We start from the raw sequence: 24,376 nt of genomic DNA on the forward strand, positions 1-24,376 counted from the left end.
GCAGCAATAATTCATTTTTTTTGTTTCATTTATATTTTTAGTTGTATTTTAGTTTTTATCAATAAAAACAACATTCCAGGAGTCACTGGTTGCAGTACATTGCAGTAACAAACTACTATGACACTATGAATAATGACAGAAACCCAGAACCTGAAATGGGTCTAATTGAAACCCTAATGTGGTACAGCACTCCATATTTATGTGACACTGTTAGAAATACAGGTTTAATGAAAACTGGAGATATAGAGCAAGTAAAATACTTGATCCCCATCCAATTTTCCCGTCTAAATATTACTTTTGGGGAAGGAAATCTAGCCTAATCTTTGGCTCATTAGGGTTTGACCTAATCTAAGTCCAAGTTAAAATCTGCTTTTAACAAGTCAAGTAATGTCTCTCAGTCAATTTGTTTGTCCCTGATACTGATATTAGAGTTTTATGTTGCATCCAAATTAAAGCCATGTATATGTTTGAAAACTCGATAGCTTCAAAAGTACAATAAAATAACATTTTACATTTCAAGTAATGTCTCTCTCAGTCAATTTGTTTGTCTGATACTGATATTAGAGTTTTATGTTGCACCCAGGACTTCCAGCATGGACCAGTGGCTTGTTTCTAAACATATATATGATTCAATACATATATCCCGATAACATTTATTTTAAGCAAGAAAGGTTTTTGAAGTGAAATGCTAACACCAGCATGTTTACTCTCTGTTTTGATATGACTTTTCACCCAGGACTTCCAGCATGGACCAGTGGCTTGTTTCTTAAACATATATATGATTCAAAGCATACATCCCGAAAAACATATTATTTGTGAAGCAAGAAAGGTTTTTTAAACGTGAAATGTAATGACAAGTGTTCCAGCTGTTTTCTATATAGTGTTCCCTTACATTGACATCTGTTTGAGCATGCAAAGCAGATCACATGGCAAAAACTGACAAGGGCTGGACATCCATCCATCCATCCATCCATCCATCCATCCATCCATCTATTCTCCCACGCGAATCTGAGATCAGTAGATCTGCCAATTCGTGTCTTACACAAAATAATAATAATAAAAACTTAAAAAGATGCAAAGTAACACAACCAACATGATAGTCAAAAGAGTTTCATCATTTTAATAAATACGTTTAATTATAAAATACATTGACATCTGTTTGAGCATGCAAAGCAGATCACATGGCAAAAACTGACAAGGGCTGGACATCCATCCATCCATCCATCTATTCTCCCACGCGAATCTGAGATCAGTAGATCTGCCAATTCGTGTCTTACACAAAATAATAATAATAAAAACTTAAAAAGATGCAAAGTAACACAACCAACATGATAGTCAAAAGAGTTTCATCATTTTAATAAATACGTTTAATTATAAAATATATTGCAAAAACGTAGGTTTACGTGTCCAAAAATATCGAATTGAACAATAGTAGGAATTTTCTTACGATTAAGTTCTGACGACGTGATCATAAAACTCGGAACAGTTTGTACCTGCAAACTTTCCGTATTTTTTGTTCGACACAAGCGCAGTTCACAGCCGGGAATGTGCGCTTGTTTTTCTCCTCAAGTTGGGCGGACCTTGTAGCAAAACACGTCTCAACTAGAGGCTGTGGAAAGAAAGAAAACATACTGGTTGCAGACTTATGAAATAAAATACATTATAGCGTTTGATGTAAGCTAAAAACTCTCAATTTGCTGTTTTATATAGAAAAAGGTTATAACTAAACTGAGCTCAACCGAAAGACTGTCTACGCGGACATTAAAACCAAGCACACCTTTTACACGTTACACGTCACTTAGCAAAGCGGTGCTGCTCGTTTAATGTAAGTTAGCCAGCGGGGAGCATCTGGATTGTGTTTTCTGGAAAATACGGTTGTCTTTGTGAGTATCTATGGCTCTAATACAATTCATTGACATATAAAATCATTGCCATTAACGTTACGGTCAGTAAAATTATTAATTTTCGTCGCTTCTCCTTGTTCTTTCCTCCTATCATACTGTAACCTACGAGACTGAATATATAAAAAAACGCCTGCGTTATCTAACATTAACAACTACTTACTTGAGATTTAAATGTGTTTCTTTTCTTCTCCTTTCCATTACGAGCTTTTAGTTTTACTTCAATAGCTGAAAACTACACAATTACGCCTATTTACCCCTTTAAGTCCAGAAACTGCTGATCAGTTTCATGTGTTTGTGGGCCCTTCACCAAGTGGAAGTCTTGTACAGTTGTTGGTGAAGGGTTAACAGTTTTTATTTCTGCTCTTTCTTCAAGGTTATAATGATGGATGAACCAGGGATTATGGAGCAGTGGAGTCGGACAGATCTGCTTCCCAGAGAAGACTGATGAATAATAAATCCAAAGGACTATCTGCACCATGGGAAGGTAATTGAATGATTGGCCTATATTTATCTGGATCTAAAGGGTTATACACCATTCATATCCCTTGATTTTTCTCATATTTTCTCATGTTACAATCACATTAAATACATGTGTTACTATGATACCCCAAGTTAAAATCCAGTAGCTTGCTTTCAGAGGTTTTATCTATATGTATGTATGTATACATATAGATAAAATGATTACATTTTCAATACAGTCTCTGCAATATCCAGACAGGCATCATTGAGGCTCTTGTATTTTTTTATCTGTGAACAGGATTGGCTTTTCATGCCTTTTCCCAGCGTCATGGCACTTCAGCCTGTCATCCCAGGTTCTTCCTCGGCTTCTGACTCCTTCCCTCCGACAACTTCTCTTCATCGGCCTGGTGCTCTGCCTCATAGGACTGCTCTACCTGTTGCTCGTTGCTGTAAATACACACACCAGCTGGATTGGAGAAGAAAACCCTTTCCACCGGTACTCTAAACTAGGAGCTGGTACTCTGGTGTGGATCTCCTAGAGCCGGTATCGAGTTAATTTTAGATATTTGTCACTCATAAGGCACCTGGCGAGAGTTACTGACTTGGATGCGACGGATACAAGCAATCCCAACCTGAACTACGGCCTGGTGGTGGACTGTGGCAGCAGTGGCTCCAGGGTGTTTGTGTACTGCTGGCCCCGGCACAACGGTAATCCCCGTGAACTGCTGGACATACGGCAAATGCGAGATCAACACCGCAAGCCAGTAGTCATGAAGATCAAGCCTGGTAAGAAGCTTACTGATCAACTTAAGGAAGAAAATGCAAGCGTATTTTGCAACTCACTTTACTAATGTATTGTAAAGTAATATAAAGCGTACAAAATGCGGTTTTATTGCATAATACAATTGAATGATATGTTTTTGTATGCCTAAAGTAAAAATGTACTTTTCCTAAAGGTATAGCTGAACTGGCTAAAACACCTGAGAAGGCCAGTGACTACATAGATCCACTTCTAAGTTTTGCAGCTCAACACATCCCCAAGCATAAACACCAGGAAACTCCTCTGTACATCCTGTGCACAGCGGGAATGAGAATCCTACCAGAGAGGTAAAAATGGGACTGTTGGAAATGTTAGTGGGACAGAAAAAAAATATATATTTTTTTACATTTAAAAATTTTTTTTTGGGTGTGGGTGTGTTTTTTTTTTTTTGTCTCAGTCAACAAGAAGCCATTCTGGAAGATCTACGCACAGATATCCCAGTTCACTTCAACTTCCTCTTCTCTGATTCCCACGTGGAGGTGATTTCTGGAAAACAAGAAGGTAAATTTAGAATCTATAGAGCAATATTTCATTTTAAATATACACCAACATTTACACAATAACTTAATATTTAACATGTTTGTGTTTCAGGTGTCTATGCATGGATTGGAATAAACTTTGTCCTTGGGAGGTTTAACCATGTGGACAATGGTGAGAAGTCACTCAAGTATACCGCTTCAGAGTGACCTAATTTGGTTAAGCCTATTAATTGCACGACACCCCTTTAGTGTGTGACATCCCTTCTCTCTGCTGACAATGTTCCCAGATGGGGAAGCTGTGGTGGAGGTAAATGTTCCCGGCACCGATCATCAGGAAGCGCTGATGAGGAAAAGGACAGCGGGTGTCCTGGACATGGGTGGTGTCTCCACACAGATTGCATATGAAGTGCCCAAAACTGTAAGCTTTGCTTCTCCACAACAGGTTATTATCTCCAACCAATTCTGTTCTTGTTCCGTCGTTGGTGGCTTATGCTTTGTTTTTCTGCCCCCCGCTCCCTTTCCAATCTTTGTTACTCCTTGGTTAACACCTCTCTGAACCATTTTGTCCTGTGGAGCTGGTCTGCTCTCCATCCATCACTGTTGAAAGCATACTGTAAGGTTGTTGCATGACCCTCCCTATTGTAATATTGAGAACATTAACTTATGTTTGGATACATTTCTTTTATAAGATTTATAAGTGCTAGATGTTACAACTGTATAGAACTTTGTCTTTCTAGTGGCTTTATCTGTAAAGTATGTTTTAATGGCTGTTTTTCATATTTAGTTACTGGAGTGGAAGAAAAATGATACATGATTTTTTAATATTGCACATATAAAAAGACTTTAAAGATGGACATTAGAACAAACTTTTAAACAAGGTTTGAGCAGTATTTTTGTGTATCTATGTTTTAAATCACTAGTTGGTTTGTTGTTTTTAAATGTTTTGTTGTTGTTATTGGGTATTGTGTACTGTTTGTTGATGTTATTACAAACCTCCGTGGCCTTCCAGAACATCTGCACTTTATCTAATGAAGATTCATTTGCACACAAGTTGAGTAGTTATTAATTTGCAATTGACTTTTAAAGCCAATTGGATGCCCTTGATTTTATTTAGGTGTATCAGAGTAGAGGGGGTTGAATACAAATGCCAACCTCATGTTTCAGATGTTATTTGTGAGATTTATTTGAAAATCATGTATTATTTTGCTTTTGCTTCATAATTATGCACTTCTTTGTGTTAATCTATCACTTAAGATCCCAATAAAATCTTGAAATTCTTTGTTGCAAGACTTCAACATATAGAAAAATTAAAGAGCCATTATATCTCTTTCTCACTTGTTCATCTTCCACAGGAAGAGGTGGCCAAAAACTTACTTGCAGAATTCAACCTGGGATGTGACGCTCACGTCACCGATCACGTTTATCGTGTTTACGTGTCCACCTTTCTGGGCTTCGGAGGAAACGCCGCACGCCAAAGATATGAGGAGAATCTCATCCGAAAAACTGCAGCTCGAAACAAGTGAGACGCACAGTTTGTCGCTCTGTTCTGCTTTCAACCTCCCTGAATTGTTTTTGAGTATTCGGTGCTCAGAGCTACAAGCGTTAACTTCTTGGTTTGCTGACCTTTCTTAGACTCTTGGGTGAGCATGTTGGCGAAACAGCCGAGTCTCCCCTGCTGGACCCTTGTCTCCCCACCGACCTGCTGGATGAGGTCGGACCGTCTACGCAGAGGCTCCACCTTCGGGGGACGGGAGACTTCGACGAGTGCAGACGGATTCTCCAGCCGTTCCTCAACAGAACCAATGACACCCAAACGTCCCTGAGCGGCATCTACCAGCCAGCGATTGACTACAGCAACAGCCAGTTTTATGGCTTTTCAGAGTTCTACTACTGCATGGAGGACGTGCTGCGTATGGGCGGGGATTATAATGCTTCTAAATATTCCCGAGCCGCCAAGGTAAACGCTGTAGGAAAACTTATTTATACTGTCTAAAAGGTTGTATCTTTTTTTTTGCTGCCCATGCATATAATTTGTATAGCTTTAATCCTGAAACAGAAATGGGTCAAGAAAGATTAAAACTACACTTTAAGTTGGATAAGGTTTTCACGTCTTTTATAGAATAGTTTATAATTGACCAAATCAATAATTTGTGTATTTTAATAGTGTTGCAATGCTCTCCTCCCTCTATGTTGGGCTTTTGTTCCATTCACAGGGTTACTGCGCCACCCAGTGGAAGACGCTGAAGGAACGCTTTGATTCTGGACTTTATGCATCACATGCAGATTTTCACCGGCTCAAGTAAGTCGCACACACATTTATCAGATGGTTTCTCAAGGCAGCCTGTCGGTGATAAAAAAAACATATGACTGTTGGCTTTATTCAAATGTCTGCAGGTACCAGTGTTTTAAATCGGCGTGGATGTATGAAGTTTTGCACACGGGTTTCTCCTTCCCAACCAATTACAAAAACCTGAAGACAGCCTTGCTGGTCTACGATAAGGAGGTCCAGTGGACTCTTGGAGCTATTCTTTATAGAACGCGGTTTCTCCCTTTGAGGTAAGATAGAATGTCTTTTACAATTGCGCTTCGCTTAGTTTGGATTCGTATCGCTCTGATGTAGTTTTATCTTCTCAAGTGCAGTCTGGTTGAGCCAATTTTTCGCTCAATCTAGACTGTCACAAGAACGATTCCTACTTTACACATGTGAGAGGAGAAATTATTGCTCATTGGAATTGGCTTCTAACTGGCATATATTTAAAAAGATATAAAGAAAAATATGATTGCTCAAAAAAAATCATATTTATTGGAAATAAGACTAATTTTCAGAAAGGTGCGATACGTTGCTTGAATAATGACTGCAGGTATTTAACGAATTTAAGGGTTAATATGACAGAATGAGCGGCCTGTAAAGACTTGTTTTATTATCACGTTCCAAGCTCACCTGGTAGTGCTGTTCTTGTTTTCTTTTCCTTCAGGGACATCCCACAGGAGAGTCTGAAAGGAGCGCACTCTCACTGGCGACACAGCTTCTCCTTTGTCAACAACCACTACTTGTTCCTGGCTTGTTTTTTTATCGTGTTGCTCTCCATTATACTGTATTTGCTGAGGCTTCGCCGCATCCATCGCCGTGTGGCGCAGCCCTACACTCCCTCCTCTGTGCCGTGGTTGGAAGAGGGCCTCGGCTCACCCTCTCTCCCAATCAACCTCTGAACAGGTTTATGCTGTTTCCAAAGTTGAACTCCACTCCTGTCGGATTTTCTTTTTTTTTTTTTCTTGGTGATCTGCTCACGTATCTTACAAGCTGTTGAGCTGGAATTAGAAATTTGGATAAAAGAGGAACATTTTTCATATATCTTTGGATGAGAAATGCTATATTGCTTTTATTATTGTTTCGCCTGCAGCTGCCTTCAGGTGTTTTTTTTTTTGTTTTTTTTTTCATAATAATAAACAAAATGGTACTTTGCTTTGTAGTTGATTCACACCCTAATAAATAGACTGTACTTTGGCTTTCACCACACTGGATGAATATATCAGTTTTTTATGTTTTTTGCCTTTCTTTTTGCCTTTTTCATGTGCATTTTTTTTTTTCATTTTTATTTAATTTCATTTTGTTTTATCTTACTTTTGTTTTTCCATTTCTCATTGTTGTCAAATAGAAAAAGCACTCTCTGCAGGAACCTTAAATGCAATATAATTTCTCCGTTGCATTGGAAGCACTTTGCATGGCCAAGATGAAGCAACTTTTAGGGTGTTATTTGTCCCTAAACTTTTCTACATATTTATGTTGGAAGATATGAAGCCTTTCACAGCTGTAATAGTGCAATACATGTCTTGTCACTGCTGGGGAAATCTTTGAAAACCTGTCTGCCATCCTAACGAGAGAATCAGTCTCCCTGCTGAAACTATTGCTCGACTCTTTGGTGGGTTTTGTTACTTTAACTGGGGCTTCATTTTCAGAAGCCATTATATCATTACTGTGAGGAAATTGTAAATCAGAACGTGTGTTATTTAAATAAAAATGGTCTACTCGAGTGTTTTCACAGGCGAATGTGAAATAACTGTTGTGACATTGCAATACAGGAATAATAAAAGTTTTATGAAATACCTGCTTCCTGATTTCATGAGAAGGAAAACGGAACAATTTGTGTATATCTGTACAGACATGCAAATGTCTGGTTTCCATCGCTCCTAACTCCTAACCTTATGTATCACAGGCTGACATTAAAGCAGACTCCTGTCCTTTAAAGGTTTCTGGTCAGTTAGCATCATAGCAATTATTTTTTTCTTGCTAAATTCAGGAATAATTAACATTTTGAGAATTAAAAAAAAACAAAAAAACTTCCTACACATTCTGAAGTCTACATATTTCTTTTGAAACTGTAGTGACACATGCACTTATTAGTGTTAGATAGAATATACCTTTAAACAGGTATAATATTAGAAATGCAACAATTTGTTAGCTTTTTGTTTTTCTCATGTTGTTAATAAAGTTTAAAGTTCTTTCACTGAGATGCCAGACAAAATCGAAGAGTAACTAAAGTATCCAGTGGCTGTTTCAAGTATAGAAGCACTGCATTGCCCCTCCCCCACATACTGCTGCTCACTGCTTGTTTCTCCTGTACTCTTCACATTACAACCGGAATTAACATGTTATTTTAACAGCAGTTTAAATAATTACACCTTTCTCTTTAGTTTAAAAGTTACATTTTGTTTCTTTTGTTATTTTTTGTTTTTTAATTAAGGTCATACTGAGTATCTATAACTGCTCATGTGACTGGTGACTAAAACAACAGGGTAAGTAAGTATTTTCTTCAGAGTATCAGACATTGTGTTTTGAAGGAGGGGTTTAATGATGGCATTAATAAATAAATAAATATGAGACTAAATACTTCTGCAGAAAAAAACTGAAAAACTAAACTTACTGACTCAAGAGTGTCAAGCAGGATAAGAAGTGTGATTTGAGAGTTTGTGAGCATAAATGTGCTATGTGAAACTACACTCAAGCGTCTCTTTCAGACATGCAGATAAACATGTGCAAACAACACCCCTTGTGACTCTGCAGTGTGCTTTGTGGTAAGAACTTGAGTCATTGATGTTTTAAACTTCTTAATTGCTTCAATAGAATTGAAAAATCTTTCCTACCTGTCACTGTAAATTATATAAATGCAACCTTTGATAGAACTTTTTACACTAAAGTTCTGTTTGTCTTTTTCTTATTGCCTTTTATTTCCTAACGTTTATTCAGATGTCTGGTTTGTGATGTTGAGAATTTCTCTGTGGGGATTAATAAAGTGTTTCCGATTTTCTGATCAAATAAATTCTCAAGTCAAGAACTTACAACTTGACGAAGCAAATGTGTGCCGATGCCCAATGGATCTTCAGTCTTCTCAAAACAAACAGGAAAGCTTTATTTCCCAAGACAACGTGCAGCTAAAATATAACAAAATATTAACAAAAGCGTAATACTTCTCATCCAAAAGCTGGAACTAAAGCATAAATGTAGCGTTTAATTTTGATAAGACTTTGTTTTCCACTTCAGGCTGTTTCATGTGACTGTCCACATGATATGCCGCAGGAGTGATGTTTGCAGATCCGTTTGTTTGGACTGAGGAGGCTTTCAGGTGAGGGGGTTTTTTGCTCATTTTCATCCTTTCCTTCCTTCCAAAAGCTTGCATTTTGAGAGTTAATGTAGGATTTGGTTTGAAAAAAGAGTTGGATTGAGTAGCTTGTCAGTATAATATAATATAATATAATATAATATAATATAATATAATATAATATAATATAATATAATATAATATAATATAATATAATATAATATAATATAATATAATATAATATAATATAATATAATATAATATAATATAATATAATATAATATAATATAATATAATATAATATAATATATTGAAGTCACCATTTAAACCATCCTAGCAGACCAAACATAAGAAGTCTTCTTAATTTGTCTCACTTTCCAGAGTGTTGCATTGGTGAAACTATTTGTGTTCTGCAGATTTCTTCTGTTTTGCCTTTCTGCCAGTTTCTGGACAAATTTAAACTGGCAAAAATGTATGAATCTATCATATCCTTGAATGATACATTGTCAGTTGTCCAAAAAAACTTGTTTGCTACTTATATGATATCTATGTTAGCTTAAAGAGCTTTTTTTCTCTTTATAATTTAAATCACTATATATCTAATTATCTTTGTTTGATACAAAAAATGTTCCATAATCTGGAAAAAGACACACAAAAAAAATCTAAAAGGAGGCAAATACTTTTTCAAAGCTTGCCGACTCTGTAGTCTATACAAACACAAACCCTCCTTAATTTTCCCAGAGTAACTGTATGACTTTTAGGTAAAGAGACAATAATTTTGTAGATAATTTAAGATCTCTATGTCTTGACTTATATACATCTTGACTTAATACGACTGTTATTCTTAGTTTTTAGTTTTGTTGTCAGTTTTTCCACAGCATCCTAAGTAGTCCTATGTGTAGATTTCAGTTAGCATGGTTTGTCAGAAGTAACCTCCCTTTTCAGATAGGGCATTTTGAAGAAAAGATTTCTCCATATTATTGAACAAGTATTCTCCGGCAGTGAGACCACGCCTGCTTATCTACTAGACCAGGACTGGGTGTCGCGGTTCTGTCAAACTCATTCAAAACTTGGCAGGCTCAAATTGTTTCACCGGCTGAGCTTTGAAGTGGAACAGGAATTCAACACAGAAACTTGTCATTGGTCGCTCAGAAAAGAGCCCGCCTATTATCTCACTATGTGGGATTTGATTGGTTCACATTACCGACAGCCACGCCTCTCACTCGTGACGTCCTTCGGGCGCTGTAGGAACTCCAGTAAGTAGTGGTGATGTTGTGGTTATCCATGCCGCCGACACATTCTCCGATCGTTCTCTTGTACGGAAGGCCACCTGTTGCGAGAGCTCCCCACGCATGGAGTTGAGCTCGGACCGTGCGGTGGCAAGGCTGGAGATGTCGCAGATCCAGAACGAAGACGGGGAGCCTTTTAATGAGAGCAGCGACGGGGACTACGAGAGCTTGCCGCCTCATGTCTCCGTGACGACCCACATGACAGCCGGAGCCGTGGCAGGCATACTGGAGCACACGGTGATGTTCCCCGTGGACTCTGTCAAGGTAACGCCGTCTCTGAGGCTGCTCGGTTCTTGCTGTTCTCTCCCCGGCGGCTCAAACACTAACCAGCCGGAAAGGAGACGCCAAGTGCGGGGAGGATGTGCTAACAGTTGTTAGCTGTGAAGTCTTCGGACTGCCCATCCTTAGTTGGCCTCGGTGTTAGCTCATCCAATTACAGCAGCCTTGTCGCTTCAAATAGACTGACCGAACAAGTTAAACTGGTCAGCAAAGTAAATCAGAGTAGAAACCAAATGTTTCCCTTCAACTGAAGAAGTTTTTCTCTCTCTTTTTTTTTCTTTGCTACTTAATAACTTTGCTAACCAAGCAAGCTTACTCAAAGCCCACTTTAACATTAAAAAGAGGACATTCACCAAGTTTATATCTAAGCTATCTCGCAATTCAACTATAGTATTAAAATGAGATGTATTAACAGCCATATGATTGTGAATCAACTCAAATAAATAATGTTAACCATGTTTTTCTCTGACATCATTCAGGCTAGGTGAAGGTCAAGGTTTTGTTCGGTCAGGATAGATGTCAAGCTTTGAATGAAAAGCTCCAACCACAACTTTGTTACTGCCATTATTAAAGCGTAAATAGTACTTTATTACCTTGCATCTTTGACTGAGCACTTTCATAAATTGCACGCTTGTAGCCACTAGATTCATTGACTGATATTCAAATTTTAATCTTATCTCAATTAGGCTGTGAGCTTTACTTAAAGAGTGCAGGATTAAAGGACCAAACCATGTAAATCTTCTTAATGATCACTTCACTTAGAGAATTAGGTTCATCCTTATTATCGTAGCTCACAGACACAGTAAGTAACTCTACAAAGCAGATTCAGCATAGTATTACAACACTCTCCAAACATGAGCAAAGCTGGAGAAAATCTGTGAACAACAATGATTATATGTAAGCATTAATGAGGGATTATTTGATGTTGACATTAAACAAGATTGTGCTGTTTAAAACCTATCAAATATATATTTTTTAAATTTGTTATCTATACATTCCATAATATATTAATTTCTTAGAAATGTATAAATTATCTGCAGTCATTTCAATCCTATTTAACTCTTCTATAAATGTAAGTCTTTAGACAGTTTAAAAAAAAATAGTTGTTAATCAAGTACAAGAAGACTTTTGAATACATCAGCACTTCTGTTTTTATTGCTTAAAAGATTTTTACAGGTAATGTTGTTCTCCTTGCTCCAAACATTTATTTGCTATAGAAAAAATTCAAGTGCTATTTAATCCTCTAACCATATTAGAAGTGATATTTTATTTTAGATAAAATAAAAAAAAGAAAGAGTGCTCAAAGGGATGAGTAATTTTAGTTAATACTAAGAGAATTATTAAATAATGTAATAAGACCAATAAAATGTCAGAAAATAGGATTAGTATCCTAATAAACAAATAGTTTATTTAAATAATTATGATTTAAATTATGTAGAGGAATATTACTTTTTCTATTTTTTATGACACAGTTTTGTAACTTACTAGTTGTGTAAATCCAAACTGGTAAATATATAAGCAGTAGTACATGAGTGGTATAAAAATATTTATTAAGTGACTGAATAAAAACAAATTTGGGAAGATCTGTTTTTTTTGGGGGCTTTTTAACCAGTAATCCAGTGAATGTTTAGTGTTTAGTGAGTGAATGTTTGGTAGTTAAAGTGCACATTTAAAGTGGAATTTAATGACTATGTTGTTTGAAGCTTGTTAAAAATTGGCTAAAGAAAGGTAAATTGCAAACTGCTTTTTGTGAACTTTACTCCTGCAATCCTCACTTTCCTTCTGTTGAGCCATTGTTCTCTAACAATGTGGCGTTGTTTCTGAAACATTTGCTTATGTCTACTTTAACTGGAACACATCCACGTAGCTTGTGTCCCATTGGCATACGTGTAAATAATCTGGTGAGAAGCCTTTATTACCCAATGCTCTGGTGCCATTTCCTCTTGAGGTTTCCAAGTTTTCACAAGCACCTCAAAGACTCAGCTGCTCATTCAGTTAAATCTGGAGTTACCCAAGTTTTCTAGTTTCAACTGATCTAAACTCATGACAGGAAAAGTCATTTCCAACCTGTCTTGGTAAATTAACTAGACAACTTCTAAGAAATCAAAGTACTTCTTTTTATTTTTTATTTTATTTTTTTAAGTTTTACATTCGAAGGGTTGTTATTGGAAGTATTGACTTTATGTCAATAAGTTTAGCACGATGCCTCTCTGGAGCTTTTATTTACTTTGAGTTTGTTTCCTAGTGAAACTCAAGCAGCTCGAGGAATTAGGGAGTAGCTTGTATTAATGTTAGGAGGGGTATCTTATCAGTCTCGTGCAAGTTAGGAATCAGCCTCATGCAGGGGAAGGGTGGGTGTCTCTAATTGCTTCTTTGTGCTATTGATTAGAAAACACCCATATTACCAGAACTGACAAAGCTGAAATGATAACACACAATCTGTCGAATTGGTTGGGACGTTTCCCTTTTATGGTTGAATGTCAAAACTGGTGCTTCTTGTTTAGTTGCGTCAGCTGATTGTAACAGAGATGTCGAAATAATGAATACAGTGTTGAATGTCACCTAAAAATAACATAGCTAAAAGTTGAATTAGTAATTAGTTTTGTTTTAAAATATTTGCCAAAAAAAGTACACGAGGATCTTTTTTCTTTTTAAGAATTACTCCTGAGGTTTACTCCCTATTAGGTTTTATTCCTACATCAGCCCTTTCTAAACTAGTTCCTGGTGCATTCTTAAAGCATTATTCAGATCGTGTAATGATCTCTCAGTCAGTCTTTACTACAGGTGTTCAGACTTTATTTTTCTTCAAACATAATAATCAAAAATAAAATCTGAATTTCGTTTGAAATTGTGAATTCCTTTAACGTGGAGCTCCGCAGAGCATAGAGTGACACAATGGCTGCTGCGCACTGCCAGCAAGCTGACTGAAGGTTGTTCCTCATACTTGCAGAAAAGACCAGTTCTAGGCTTAAGAATATTTTCATTCCTGGAAAACATGGAGAGTCAAGCTGTGGAATCCAAAGGATCCCATCACTATTATTAAGGTGAAGCTAATTTAAAACTACAGTTGGCAAGCTCCAAGCCACAGCTGACCCAGCCTGGCTACCTGATCAAACGAATCACCCAGTCAACACTCTTACTCTTTACTCTGGAAAAAACACAACGGCAGAAAGGTCTAAGCACTGAAACAACTACTACATTTGGCAGTTTTTTCATTCTGTTTTTCTGCGTAAGGCTGTTTTACTTTTACCAAAACTTATACATAACATTGTTGTAACTCTAACAATCAATATGTTACATTCTTGTAGGTGTGCTTGGAATAATTGTATTTAAATAAAAGAAATAAGATCATGTTTTTCCTTTTTATATATATAAATGCCACGTGATTATTGTATTTTTACTAAACGTTATCATGCACAGAGATTCATATATGTGCTACATCACAGCTTGAGTTATTGTCCAGTTTACGAAACATTTTGGGTTTGAAGTTAGTGATGGGTAAGGATGTCAAGCTGTGGTCCTGGGTTTGATTTATTGTTTTGTGGCTAACAAAATAAAGATATGACAGATCCAAAGCTGTGCCCTTAGTTATGTGTATATTTAATGCAGAATATTGAAGTTCAGATTTGAAAAGTATAAATGTTATTGTTTTTAAAATAGCTAATTATGCATGGGTCCAATGCTACAGAGAAACAGTGAAACATCCCTTTACTGATGAATAGGGTTCAGCTGTGCTTTTTGGTGAATTTTGGAACATAAAAAAAAAAAAAAAGTTCTTAAATGCACAGATTATAATAAAAACTAAAGTTTGAAAAGCATACAATTCTGTTGTTTTGATGTTTCTCGACATTAAAATTTGTACCCAATTCTTTTTTTTTAAATAAAATACATTTGGAATTAGTGTCTAAGTTTTGCGCTTTTGTTGTGGTACCTTTATGGCTGACATTAATGAATGCTAAACAGAATATCTACATCAAACACGCACTGCTGTTTCAGCAAGTCTTTTCTTTCTCTGGCCTTATGAGATGAGAATCCAAACAAGCATGTGCCTTATTAGAGACATGCCTCATTTGCAGTCCCAAAATCTCCACCACTGACTCAGATTGCCAGGTGATGTGTGGCCAAGTTTCCAAAAAACTTTCATTCAGAGGAAGTGTAATTGATATTTTATTGTCGACCCTAAGGAAGGAAGCTCAGTAGAACATGCTGACAACGACAAACTTGGCCAATCTCCTGAGCCGGCCCCGAATCTCCCTGCAAATAAAAACATGCTTTGTGCTGCCCGGATAACTCGGCATGGTGGAGTTAAACAAAGAGCTGCCACAGCCTCCCGATCCAGAACCTCGCTAACGCCAACAGCGCGTTCAGTCAGAGCAACTGGAGCGCGCTACACTTGATTTAAAAAAATCAAGTTTTTTCTTGTAATTAAAAAAATCATTATTCAGGTTCTTTAACATATTAAAAACCATACATTCAGTCACGCAATAAAGCAAGGCAATCAACTAAATACTGCAACAAAATCTAACCTAAGGAAATGAAAATGTTATAATCATAGAAGAACTTATATTAAATGATTTTGTGTCACAGACACGGATGCAGAGCCTGCAGCCGGACCCCAACGCACAATACAAGAGCGTGTATGAAGCCCTGAAACGGATCATCAAGACGGAGGGGATCTTCAGACCGCTGAGGGGCCTCAACATTACCATGATGGCAGCGGGGCCCGCCCATGCGCTCTACTTTGCCTGCTACGAGCGCGTCAAGCACTCTCTGAGTCACATCATTCAGAGCGGAGGCAACAGCCACATAGCCAACGGTACGCGCGTCCGTGTCCCCACACACTCTTTTCCCAACGTCGTGCCAGCTGCTGCACACCATAGACAAAGCAAACCATCCAGGAAGAGGGCAGTTCTTCTCATCAATATACAGTTTACAATAGCCGGGTCAAATGTGCGACTCCGCCGTAAGAAATCCCACGACGGATCTGTCATTTTAAATCTGTTTTGTTTGATCGGAGGGGAACAGGCTGTTATGTTATCTGGAGCTTGTGTAAATTTCTGCCTCATGTTTTTAGGAATTAATTTTTTTTTTGTCCCTGAAATAACTTGAGCGGTGTCGGAGCTTCAGAGTCAACAAGGTTTGCTAATGTTTCAACAGGCGTGGCAGGGAGTGTGGCCACTGTTCTGCATGACGCCATCATGAATCCAGCTGAAGGTAAGAAAACGTCAGCCCTTCAATGTCACGTTTAATACAGGGTGATGGCGATAAACAGCCGGTAAAAAGGAACACACTTGTTTTCGAAACTCAGTGAAGCGCGAGGTGGATCAGTAACGCTCCAACCACAGAGCATTAGTTAATTAGTTATATGCATGCCATAAGGGACATGCATATAACTCTGGAACAGCTGCAAACACTAAACAGTTCAGGTGGGGAAATCTGTTAACAGGATATATTAGTCAGTCACTCCACAAATGTGGACTGTAGGAAAGGGCAGCCTAGAGGAAAGCATAAACCATTTATAATTTGACTTTGTACTTACCCCTAAAATTTTACTTTGCAAAAATAACATTGAAAATATAACGATGAATATCAGGAGTACACTTTTAGAAGAAAGATTTGTTTGTTTTCAAAGGGGTCCAGCATTTTAGTGGGAAGCAGACTTGGGATTACCACATGGGAGTTTCGCTTTTATTTATTTATTTTTTCTTTTTGACTTGTGTATGGAAAGTTTAACAATTATATGCAAAAATATGTGAAATTTAACAATATTTATGTTTAAAAAAAAAAGGAAGGAAGGAATTTCCTTTAAATTGAATTTGATTCATAGTAAATGTAGTCTTAAGGCACTTTAAAAAAAATTATTTCAGCTCAATCACACGTACGTTCCAATCGATCCCAGTCATCAAACAGTGCGGTACGCAAAATTAATTATTCAAAGTAGATTAAAAAGTTTATGCCTGAGGAAACCCAGTAGATTGCATTGTTTCTATGTTTTGCTCCTTGCAGCTTTCGTTCCTCCTGGACTTTACAGCAGTTAAATTGGTTAAATATTCTCCCCTTTACTGCCTAATATGAAATGTAGCACTAGCCTAACTTTGATGCCTTCCAGTGGTAAAGCAGAGGATGCAGATGTACAACTCTCCCTATCGAGGACTTTGGGACTGTGTTCGGACAGTGAAGCACACCGAAGGCATCGGCGCCTTCTACCGCAGCTACAGCACTCAGCTGACCATGAACATCCCCTTCCAGGTGGTTCACTTCATCACCTACGAACTGATGCAGGAGCAGCTGAACCCTCACAGGCTCTACAACCCGAGCAGCCACATAGTGTCGGGAGCGGTGGCGGGGGCGGTTTCCGCCGCGGTGACCACTCCGCTGGACGTTTGTAAAACGCTGCTCAACACGCAGGAGAATGTCGCGCTGAGCTCTGTGAACATCAGCGGCCACCTGTCGGGAATGGCCAATGCTTTCAGGACGGTGTACAGACTGGGAGGTCTGGCAGCATTTTACAAAGGCGTCCAAGCTCGGGTTATATACCAGATGCCCTCTACTGCCATCGCCTGGTCGGTGTACGAGTTCTTCAAGTACTTCCTGACGAAGCAGAAGCTAGAACAAGAGGCGGCATCCGGGCAGCTGTGATGCTCGCCTTTCCTTGACTCATGAAACACTCCCAGCCCAAAGGATGCGAGAGTCAGTGAGGAGGAAAACGGCACCAAGACACCAGGTGGCGGTGTGGCGTTTTAATTCCATTCGTCATTGTCATCTCATTACCTGGGTTTGTGGGGTTTTTTTTTATTTCTTTATTTTAGTTACAGCGATGGCTGCACTACCACTCTATGCAAAAAAGAGGATTTATCTCAAATAGACATAGTGTCATATTTAACTGCACCGTTTCGCTCCACTACCAAGTCAGTCACAGCTCAGTTCCCTGTTGTCTCCATGTGGTGAGCACATGATGAAGTTGTCTGAAACTATGTTTATTTGTCTGAAATATTGGAACTTTTTATTTATTTGGTTAGCTTCCTCTAGCTTGGAGCTTATAGCTGCGTAGGAAAGCACAGTGCTGTTTGTTTTGTTATGTGTTTACGAAAACGTTTTTTCGACATCCTTTAATTCCAGCACTTTGCGGGAGAGACAGCGATGTCATATAAGTGCCTAACTAATATCAAACACCGCTCCACCCATTTCTGTTGTACTTTTATATAGGAATACTTGATTGGTTCTAGGCCCAAGATGCATTTAAACACGCACACTTCTTCCTCTGTTTCAAAGTATGTGGGCCATGGCAAACCAATTACAGGTGAATCTCAGTGAATCAGAAGATAGTAACAGAAATGTATTTTATTTCAGGAATGCAATTCAAAATTTAAATCTCATGTTTTATAGATTGTTTACAAGCAATGTGATGTATCAGACTGATTTAGTTGCTAATTTTGATGCTTGATGGCATGCAGCTAATGGAAAACCCAAAACAAAATCTTGCAGGAAGTTCAAATTTTACACAAGACCAATAAAAAGCATTATTAATGCAGCAATGTGAGTCTAAGAGAAGTATATCCATGTACTGTTGAGTGCATGCAGACAGCGCTCGATAGGAACTCCTTACTGCATCAGTGCAGCGTTGCATGCAGGTGGTCTGCTGGAGTGCAGCCCAGGTTACATAACTACCTTCAGCTCATCTGCATCGTTGGGTCTGTGAGGCCAGGTGAAGGCAGATGACAAGACCTGCTGGATTATGTAATCTGGATTTACTGGCTCCAGATCTACAACTAGTCACTCGCCTCTAAAATGTATGAATGGATTTTGGCTCACAATCTTCTTAAGACTGCACTATCCCTGCTGCTTGGGCACGCCCACATTTTTTCCTTCCACTTATCTTTACGTTAACATGCTAGGATAAAGCACTCTGTGAATGGCCAATATCTTTGGCAACTTTTTTTTTAATGGATTCCCCTCCTTGTGTCAGTTTCAGGACAACTGTGAACTCGGCAGTCTTTCTCCATGGTTTTGTGGGCCATAGCTTCGTCACACTATAACAGTTTTGCATTAAAGTCATTTTATTTTTTACTGTTATGGAATAGTCAAATTTTCTGTTTTGCTGAATGTTAGGTTTTCCTTAGCTGTAGGTCTAAATCACTTAAATTAATCAAATTAAGTTTTTAAAACTGCTTTGTGTAAAACAAAAAAAATAAAAGCTTAATGAGGCAATCACGTACAACAGAGTCTGTTGCAGAACATTGGCAGCTTGTTTACATGAATTCAGAGGATATATTTATATACTGAAATTGTCGATTCCTGAGAACTCTCTGGATCAGATCCCACTGTCGCCTTGGAAGACGGCAGCAGTGATTAGCTTTTGTGAGACTTGTTTTGTCATAGCAACCTTAAAGGCCTTAGATTGTCTGAATCATCCAAAATATTTCTTATATTTTCCTTATGTGATTATGTGATTAAAAGGTAAGCTTGTAAATGAAGTTTTTAAACTAAGCAATACTGCTGTCCTTGTGGGGTCAGTACAAAAAAAACAACAGAAAAACCCTGCAGATCCGATCAGAGCGTTTTATTTTCTTCCATCCTGTTGAAGTTACTCATTTCCTGTGTGCTCAATGCTTTTTTTTTTTTTTTTTTTAGCCTATTTTCTATTTTTTGATTCAGCTTTCAGGATATTTAGCCAGATTGATGCAAATCGCAGAGCATTCTGATTTATTTGTTTATGATTACTGAGAGGGTTTATTTTTTGTTCTGAAGACGTTTGGCAGATTCCAGTGTTCTCTCAAACTCCATGAACTGCTCTGGGTTGTGTGTTCAGACATAACCAAACCAAAGATGTGTGTTGCTTTCTTTTTGCATTCTGATTTTAATCTGCTGTGGACATTCATTCCGTTTCTGCTGTTTAACCTCCATATAGTGTTAATTTAGTAAGAAAAACTTGAATTTATTTTGTTACAGCTTCTGTTTTATAGATTGAGATTTTCTACAAATTTCACTTTTCTCAAAGTGTTTTTTTTAATTTTTTTTAATGTTTTTAGTTTGCCTCAGACGATCAGATTTCAAACCAAGTTTTTAGCTACTTGTCTTAACCTAGTTGAGCTGGTTTAGCGTACGTAACCTTCTCATGACTTCACAGAAATCCAACAGATTTTACCTACAGCATAAATGCATCTTTATATTTTTTTTTATTATATTTGTTTTGCTGTTTTAATGGAGTAAAATCAGATCATATCTCAGATCGCCGACAAAGCATTTCTCTTATATCAAAATACATTTGCATTTGAAATGCATGCACTCATCATTCAGAGTGACGAGGAATGTTTTGAGACTATGATCACTGTTTGATTAAGAGGAAACATTTGTATTCTATAGAGGGAAGAGTTTCATGATGTAATTATGTTTATAGTATTTATGTAGAGTTGATTAAAGTGGGAAGTGGTCTGACTTCTGCCGAGTTCCATCTCCGGATCTGGAAGGCTTGGAATTTTGACAATGCAAACAAAACATGATTGTGAAAATGCTGCTACAGTTTGTAACACTGGAGCTGAAATAAACGCGGAGATGAGGAACGCTGGCTGTCTGTGTTTTCATTCCAATCTTGTTTTGATAAACCGTTTTAAATTTAAGATGTTGGGGAACATGTGTTACATGTCATTAGTGGTTTCATTTGCATGTATATTTGTGAAGTGTAGCTTTATGCTTCACATTGCACTCTAGTTTCAATTCAGTGTTTGAGGATTGCTTACCTTTGTCAGTCTGTTGCACCATTTGCCTTAATGCAAATTAGCTTCCAACTCCTTTTAGTCATTTTATAATAAATAATGCTGGGGTAACATAACTTGATTTCACATAGATGTCCTGATGGGCATGTTGTTACTTTTCTGCACTTCCATGTAAATTATTTGCCATGTAGATATATAATTCACACTAAAATGGTGATTGGTCTGGTTATTTGGAGCACTCTTGTGCTATCAATTATAACTGTGTACCTAAACATTGGTAATATTAGGAGAAGAAAGGTGCCTTTAACTGTAAAGCAGTAACAGCACAGCTCCAGTAGAGGACAGTATAGCGCCATGCAAAGCTTCCTGTGCAACACTTAGAAGGCAAGAAATGCGTACCTATTGTGTCCTGTCCCTTTTTGGATTATCTTCTTAAAGGTCGGGGATGGATTGGCTGCGTGTTTTGAGAGCGAGCGTTTAGGCACCCCTTAAATTATTATCATGGAAGATTCAAGGTTTCCTCAAACACGCATAAACGAACCAAAGCAACACTCCAAATGGTTTTGATGAAGGAATAACATAACATCATACAACGTAAAAAAAAAAATAAAAATCAGTTTTACTCCCCTTTAATACGGCGATACATCATATTTTAATCATAGCATCATGTTTTATGTTGGCCACCAAGTTTCCCGCACTATGTTATTTTTGCTTGACATACAATGACTAAAATGTATTAACCTCACAAAGAGTCCTGTTGCTATGGTTGACTTTATGACTTTTTAATTTTGTATTTATTATTATTATTATTATTATTATTATTATTATTATTATTATTATTATTATTATTATTATTATTATTATTATTATTATTATTTCATTACATCACGTTCTATTCAAAGTGCAATGTCACGATAAAAAACGAAAAGCTAAGACTTTTATGCCTTTAAAGAGATGACGACAGTGTGGAGCTTTATTCCTCAGCAACATGTCTATGGACACGTACACCGATTCTATAAACCTGAAGTGTTTAGCTTTCGCCCTCGTCCAGGAGTCGGTTGTTTATCTGAAGCGCACAATAAATGCCCCTCTCATCCACATCCTCCATCTTGCAATGTTTTTTTTTTTCTCCTAATCTTTTTAATCTGCAGTAAACTTTCTTACCACTTTATAACATTATCTGATAGATAACAGGAAAACGACTTTTCTCTCGGGGCCTGCATGTCTTAGAGCATGTTTCTCCTAATGCCTGCAACAGCGCAATCGGCATCAGCCATCAGGAGAGTTAGATGCTGCGTGGTGTATCTGGTGATGGGAGAAGAAAGGCAGCTGCTCTGCTGGATGAGCAACATGAGGGATCCAGTTACAATATCCGAGGGAGTTTTGTTGAGAGCTCCCATGGTGAGATGGAGGCTGCGTTAAACTTCCTTATCATCTCCCAACAAATTTGTGAGACAGTCACGGCATATTGGAGCACAAAGACTGTCTTTGTGGTCAGGGTTGCTTTTCTGCTCATCTGCAGGAAAGATCTGCTTGTTTGTTAAAGCATCATTGACCACCTTGAAGTGAACGTCAGTGCAGTGTGCACAGAGCACATCAGACCACCAAAATAGCACAGTAAGCAAGGCATGACTCACTTTCAAGATTAAGATGAATCCTCTTCAGAAATACTCTCAGAAGTTACATCACATTATTCTTTCGAACCACAGAATTGTATATTCATATCAGTTACTGATTTATTTTCTCGTACGGCATAAGTTCTTTACATCTTTGATAGGTATGCATCTTATTTATTCTGTTTTTTTTTTTTTTTTTTTTTTTTAGAAAGTGCATTTAACAAAAACTGCTTTGCTTAAAGAGTTTGGTGACGTCACGAGAATCAAGGACCTTGTGGAGTTTACTGTTCTGATCCTGGTAGACTGTTTAGCAGACATGAGCCACATCTACATGAACATGCTTCATAATTTAGTAGGGATTTCTAGAACTGTCGTCGTTTCATATTCTGCTGATTTACTTACTTATTTATTTATTTATTTATTTATTTATTTATTTATTTATTTATTTATTTATTTATTTATTTATTTATTTATTTATTTATTTAATAAGCTCCCCAATCTCATTATTTCTGGAGACAACATTTGACTTTACTGGTTCTTCGAGATTCCTGAGCGGCTAAAATCCAGGAGTTAAATTCTGGTGTGGAGCCAAATTCAAAGAATGCCGCTGCTGCTTCCAACTATCAATTACATGACAGTCTCTTAAAACAACTTGTTCAAAACTGTCTATATCATTTTAGAAAGATCTTCAAACTTTCTAAAATGATAGAAAGTTTTCCTGATTTAAAATCAAATTCCTGATTTTGAGATTATTTGTACTAGTATTTCACTTTTTTGCTTCATCCAGACTATTGTGACGCATTTTTTTTTATGTCTATCAACACAAAACATTCCCATTAAAAACTTAAATTTTCCGGTTAAAGTTATATTACAGAATTATTGAAACCTCATACAACAGCTAGAATCTTTTGGTATCCAAACCAAAATCTACTCAAATTATATACACAATGCTTTTTAAATAACATGTATATATGAAATATATACATATATGTGTTTTTTATACATACTGTTAAATAGACATACATTAAAAAAAAGCAGGTTTGAAGAATATCTTCAGATCCTTTTTAAATGAGTCAAGACTCTTGATCAACATAATAACGGAAACTTTTATATATATATATATATAAATATATATATATATATATATATATATATATATATATATATAAATATATATATATATATATATAATTTTACTTCTTACAAATAATTCATGTATGTCTTCTTGTATCCTTCACTCAATTTTTATTGTCATTGTCAATCTGGATGCTCTCTTTTGGAAACACCTTCTAAATTTGATCTGTGAAACTCTGATATAATTGACTTTAACCTACTTTTACCCACTTACCCTCGCTTGCTTGCTCAGCAAATCCTGTAAATCCAGATGGCCCACAGACAGCTTCAGAGTCACTCCCCCGAGAAGATCGAAAATGAACGATAAAGACAGCCTGGTGTTTTTGCAAGTATGCTCTGTTTGGGATTCAATGTACCGTCTCCCTTTGAGCCCACGGAAATGCAGGTATTACAAAACAGTGAGTGCAATAATAGCCGTGCTGCTCACCTCCAGCTTCAACCTTCTATGAGCTCCTTTATCTGATGAGCCTGCTCCTATACGGCCTGAGAGACACCGAGATGCAGTCGGATTTTCAGTGTCGTCAAAACAGATGCAATCTGCCCTCTTCATGTCAAACTACCTGTTTACTCTGAGGGCTTAGAGAAGAGCTCAGCTACAGTTCACTTCAGTTTGAGAAAATTAATAAAAGTTTTAGAAGTCATGTTAATTTTAGCAGGATGTCTCAGTTTTCATAATGTCCTGTGGATTTCATAACTTCATAGATGTACTTCCTCTGTATAAATGTTATTTTATTGTATGTTAACCCTGCATACTGAACCAAATCACAAATGACACTCATACATTTAGTTCTAAAGCAAATGCTTTTGAGTTAGACACCAAAGTAAGATTTGTGACAATGAGGGCTCTCTTTTTTATCAGTTCTGTCTGTCCTATGCTCACACTAATGTTACTGCCAACTTGCCCTTCCTAAATATTTAAAGCTTGACAATCTTGCATGCCATCTTTTCACCAGTTTTAACATCAGAACTAAGTCACCACTGTATCCCACTATAAATTAATTTTCAAAAGCTACAGATTTTTGGCTTTTCTTTTCCTCAAATAATTCATCAGTGTTTTAAGTCAACGAGTGGATTTCTTTATAGGAC

At 37.2% G+C, this 24,376-nt stretch overlaps 2 protein-coding genes across 3 annotated transcripts; both read left to right on the forward strand.

The window, feature by feature from the left end:
- Window positions 1–1,590: 1,590 nt before the first annotated feature.
- On the forward strand, window positions 1,591–7,764 carry entpd4 (ectonucleoside triphosphate diphosphohydrolase 4). Of its 2 annotated transcripts, none has more exons than XM_044111147.1 (13): window positions 1,591–1,883; window positions 2,278–2,388; window positions 2,662–2,859; window positions 2,944–3,149; window positions 3,320–3,470; window positions 3,581–3,684; window positions 3,775–3,834; window positions 3,950–4,080; window positions 5,015–5,181; window positions 5,295–5,619; window positions 5,876–5,961; window positions 6,057–6,218; window positions 6,638–7,764. In XM_044111147.1, exons 2-13 carry the CDS (start codon window positions 2,381–2,383, stop codon window positions 6,870–6,872), a joined length of 1,833 nt encoding a protein of 610 aa, XP_043967082.1. In that variant the 5' UTR covers window positions 1,591–1,883; window positions 2,278–2,380; the 3' UTR covers window positions 6,873–7,764. The 2 variants fall into 2 exon arrangements, with proteins under 2 accessions (XP_043967082.1, XP_043967080.1); XM_044111145.1 differs by having other exon boundaries at window positions 1,595–1,883; window positions 3,950–4,104.
- Window positions 7,765–10,313: 2,549 nt separating this feature from the next.
- Window positions 10,314–20,387, forward strand: slc25a37 (solute carrier family 25 member 37). Its single transcript, XM_044111156.1, has 4 exons — window positions 10,314–10,812; window positions 15,415–15,643; window positions 15,985–16,041; window positions 16,937–20,387. The coding sequence occupies exons 1-4, from the start codon at window positions 10,612–10,614 to the stop codon at window positions 17,464–17,466; spliced, it is 1,017 nt and encodes a 338-aa protein (XP_043967091.1). The 5' UTR covers window positions 10,314–10,611; the 3' UTR covers window positions 17,467–20,387.
- Window positions 20,388–24,376: the final 3,989 nt, after the last annotated feature.

This window comes from Gambusia affinis, linkage group LG03 (genome assembly GCF_019740435.1).
Source record: "Gambusia affinis linkage group LG03, SWU_Gaff_1.0, whole genome shotgun sequence".
Taxonomy (NCBI): Eukaryota; Metazoa; Chordata; class Actinopteri; order Cyprinodontiformes; family Poeciliidae; genus Gambusia; species Gambusia affinis.

Excerpts from the sequence above, each read along its gene's own strand:
- entpd4 (XM_044111145.1), top strand. Across the intron at positions 3,835-3,949 it reads GTTTAACCATGTGGACAATG|ATGGGGAAGCTGTGGTGGAG; the intron begins GTGAGAAGTCAC and ends CAATGTTCCCAG. Across the intron at positions 4,105-5,014 it reads GCTTTGCTTCTCCACAACAG|GAAGAGGTGGCCAAAAACTT; the intron begins GTTATTATCTCC and ends CATCTTCCACAG.
- slc25a37 (XM_044111156.1), top strand. The coding sequence starts at position 10,612 with ATGGAGTTGAGCTCGGACCGTGCGGTGGCAAGGCTGGAGATGTCGCAG. Across the intron at positions 10,813-15,414 it reads TCCCCGTGGACTCTGTCAAG|ACACGGATGCAGAGCCTGCA; the intron begins GTAACGCCGTCT and ends TTTGTGTCACAG. Across the intron at positions 15,644-15,984 it reads CAACAGCCACATAGCCAACG|GCGTGGCAGGGAGTGTGGCC; the intron begins GTACGCGCGTCC and ends ATGTTTCAACAG.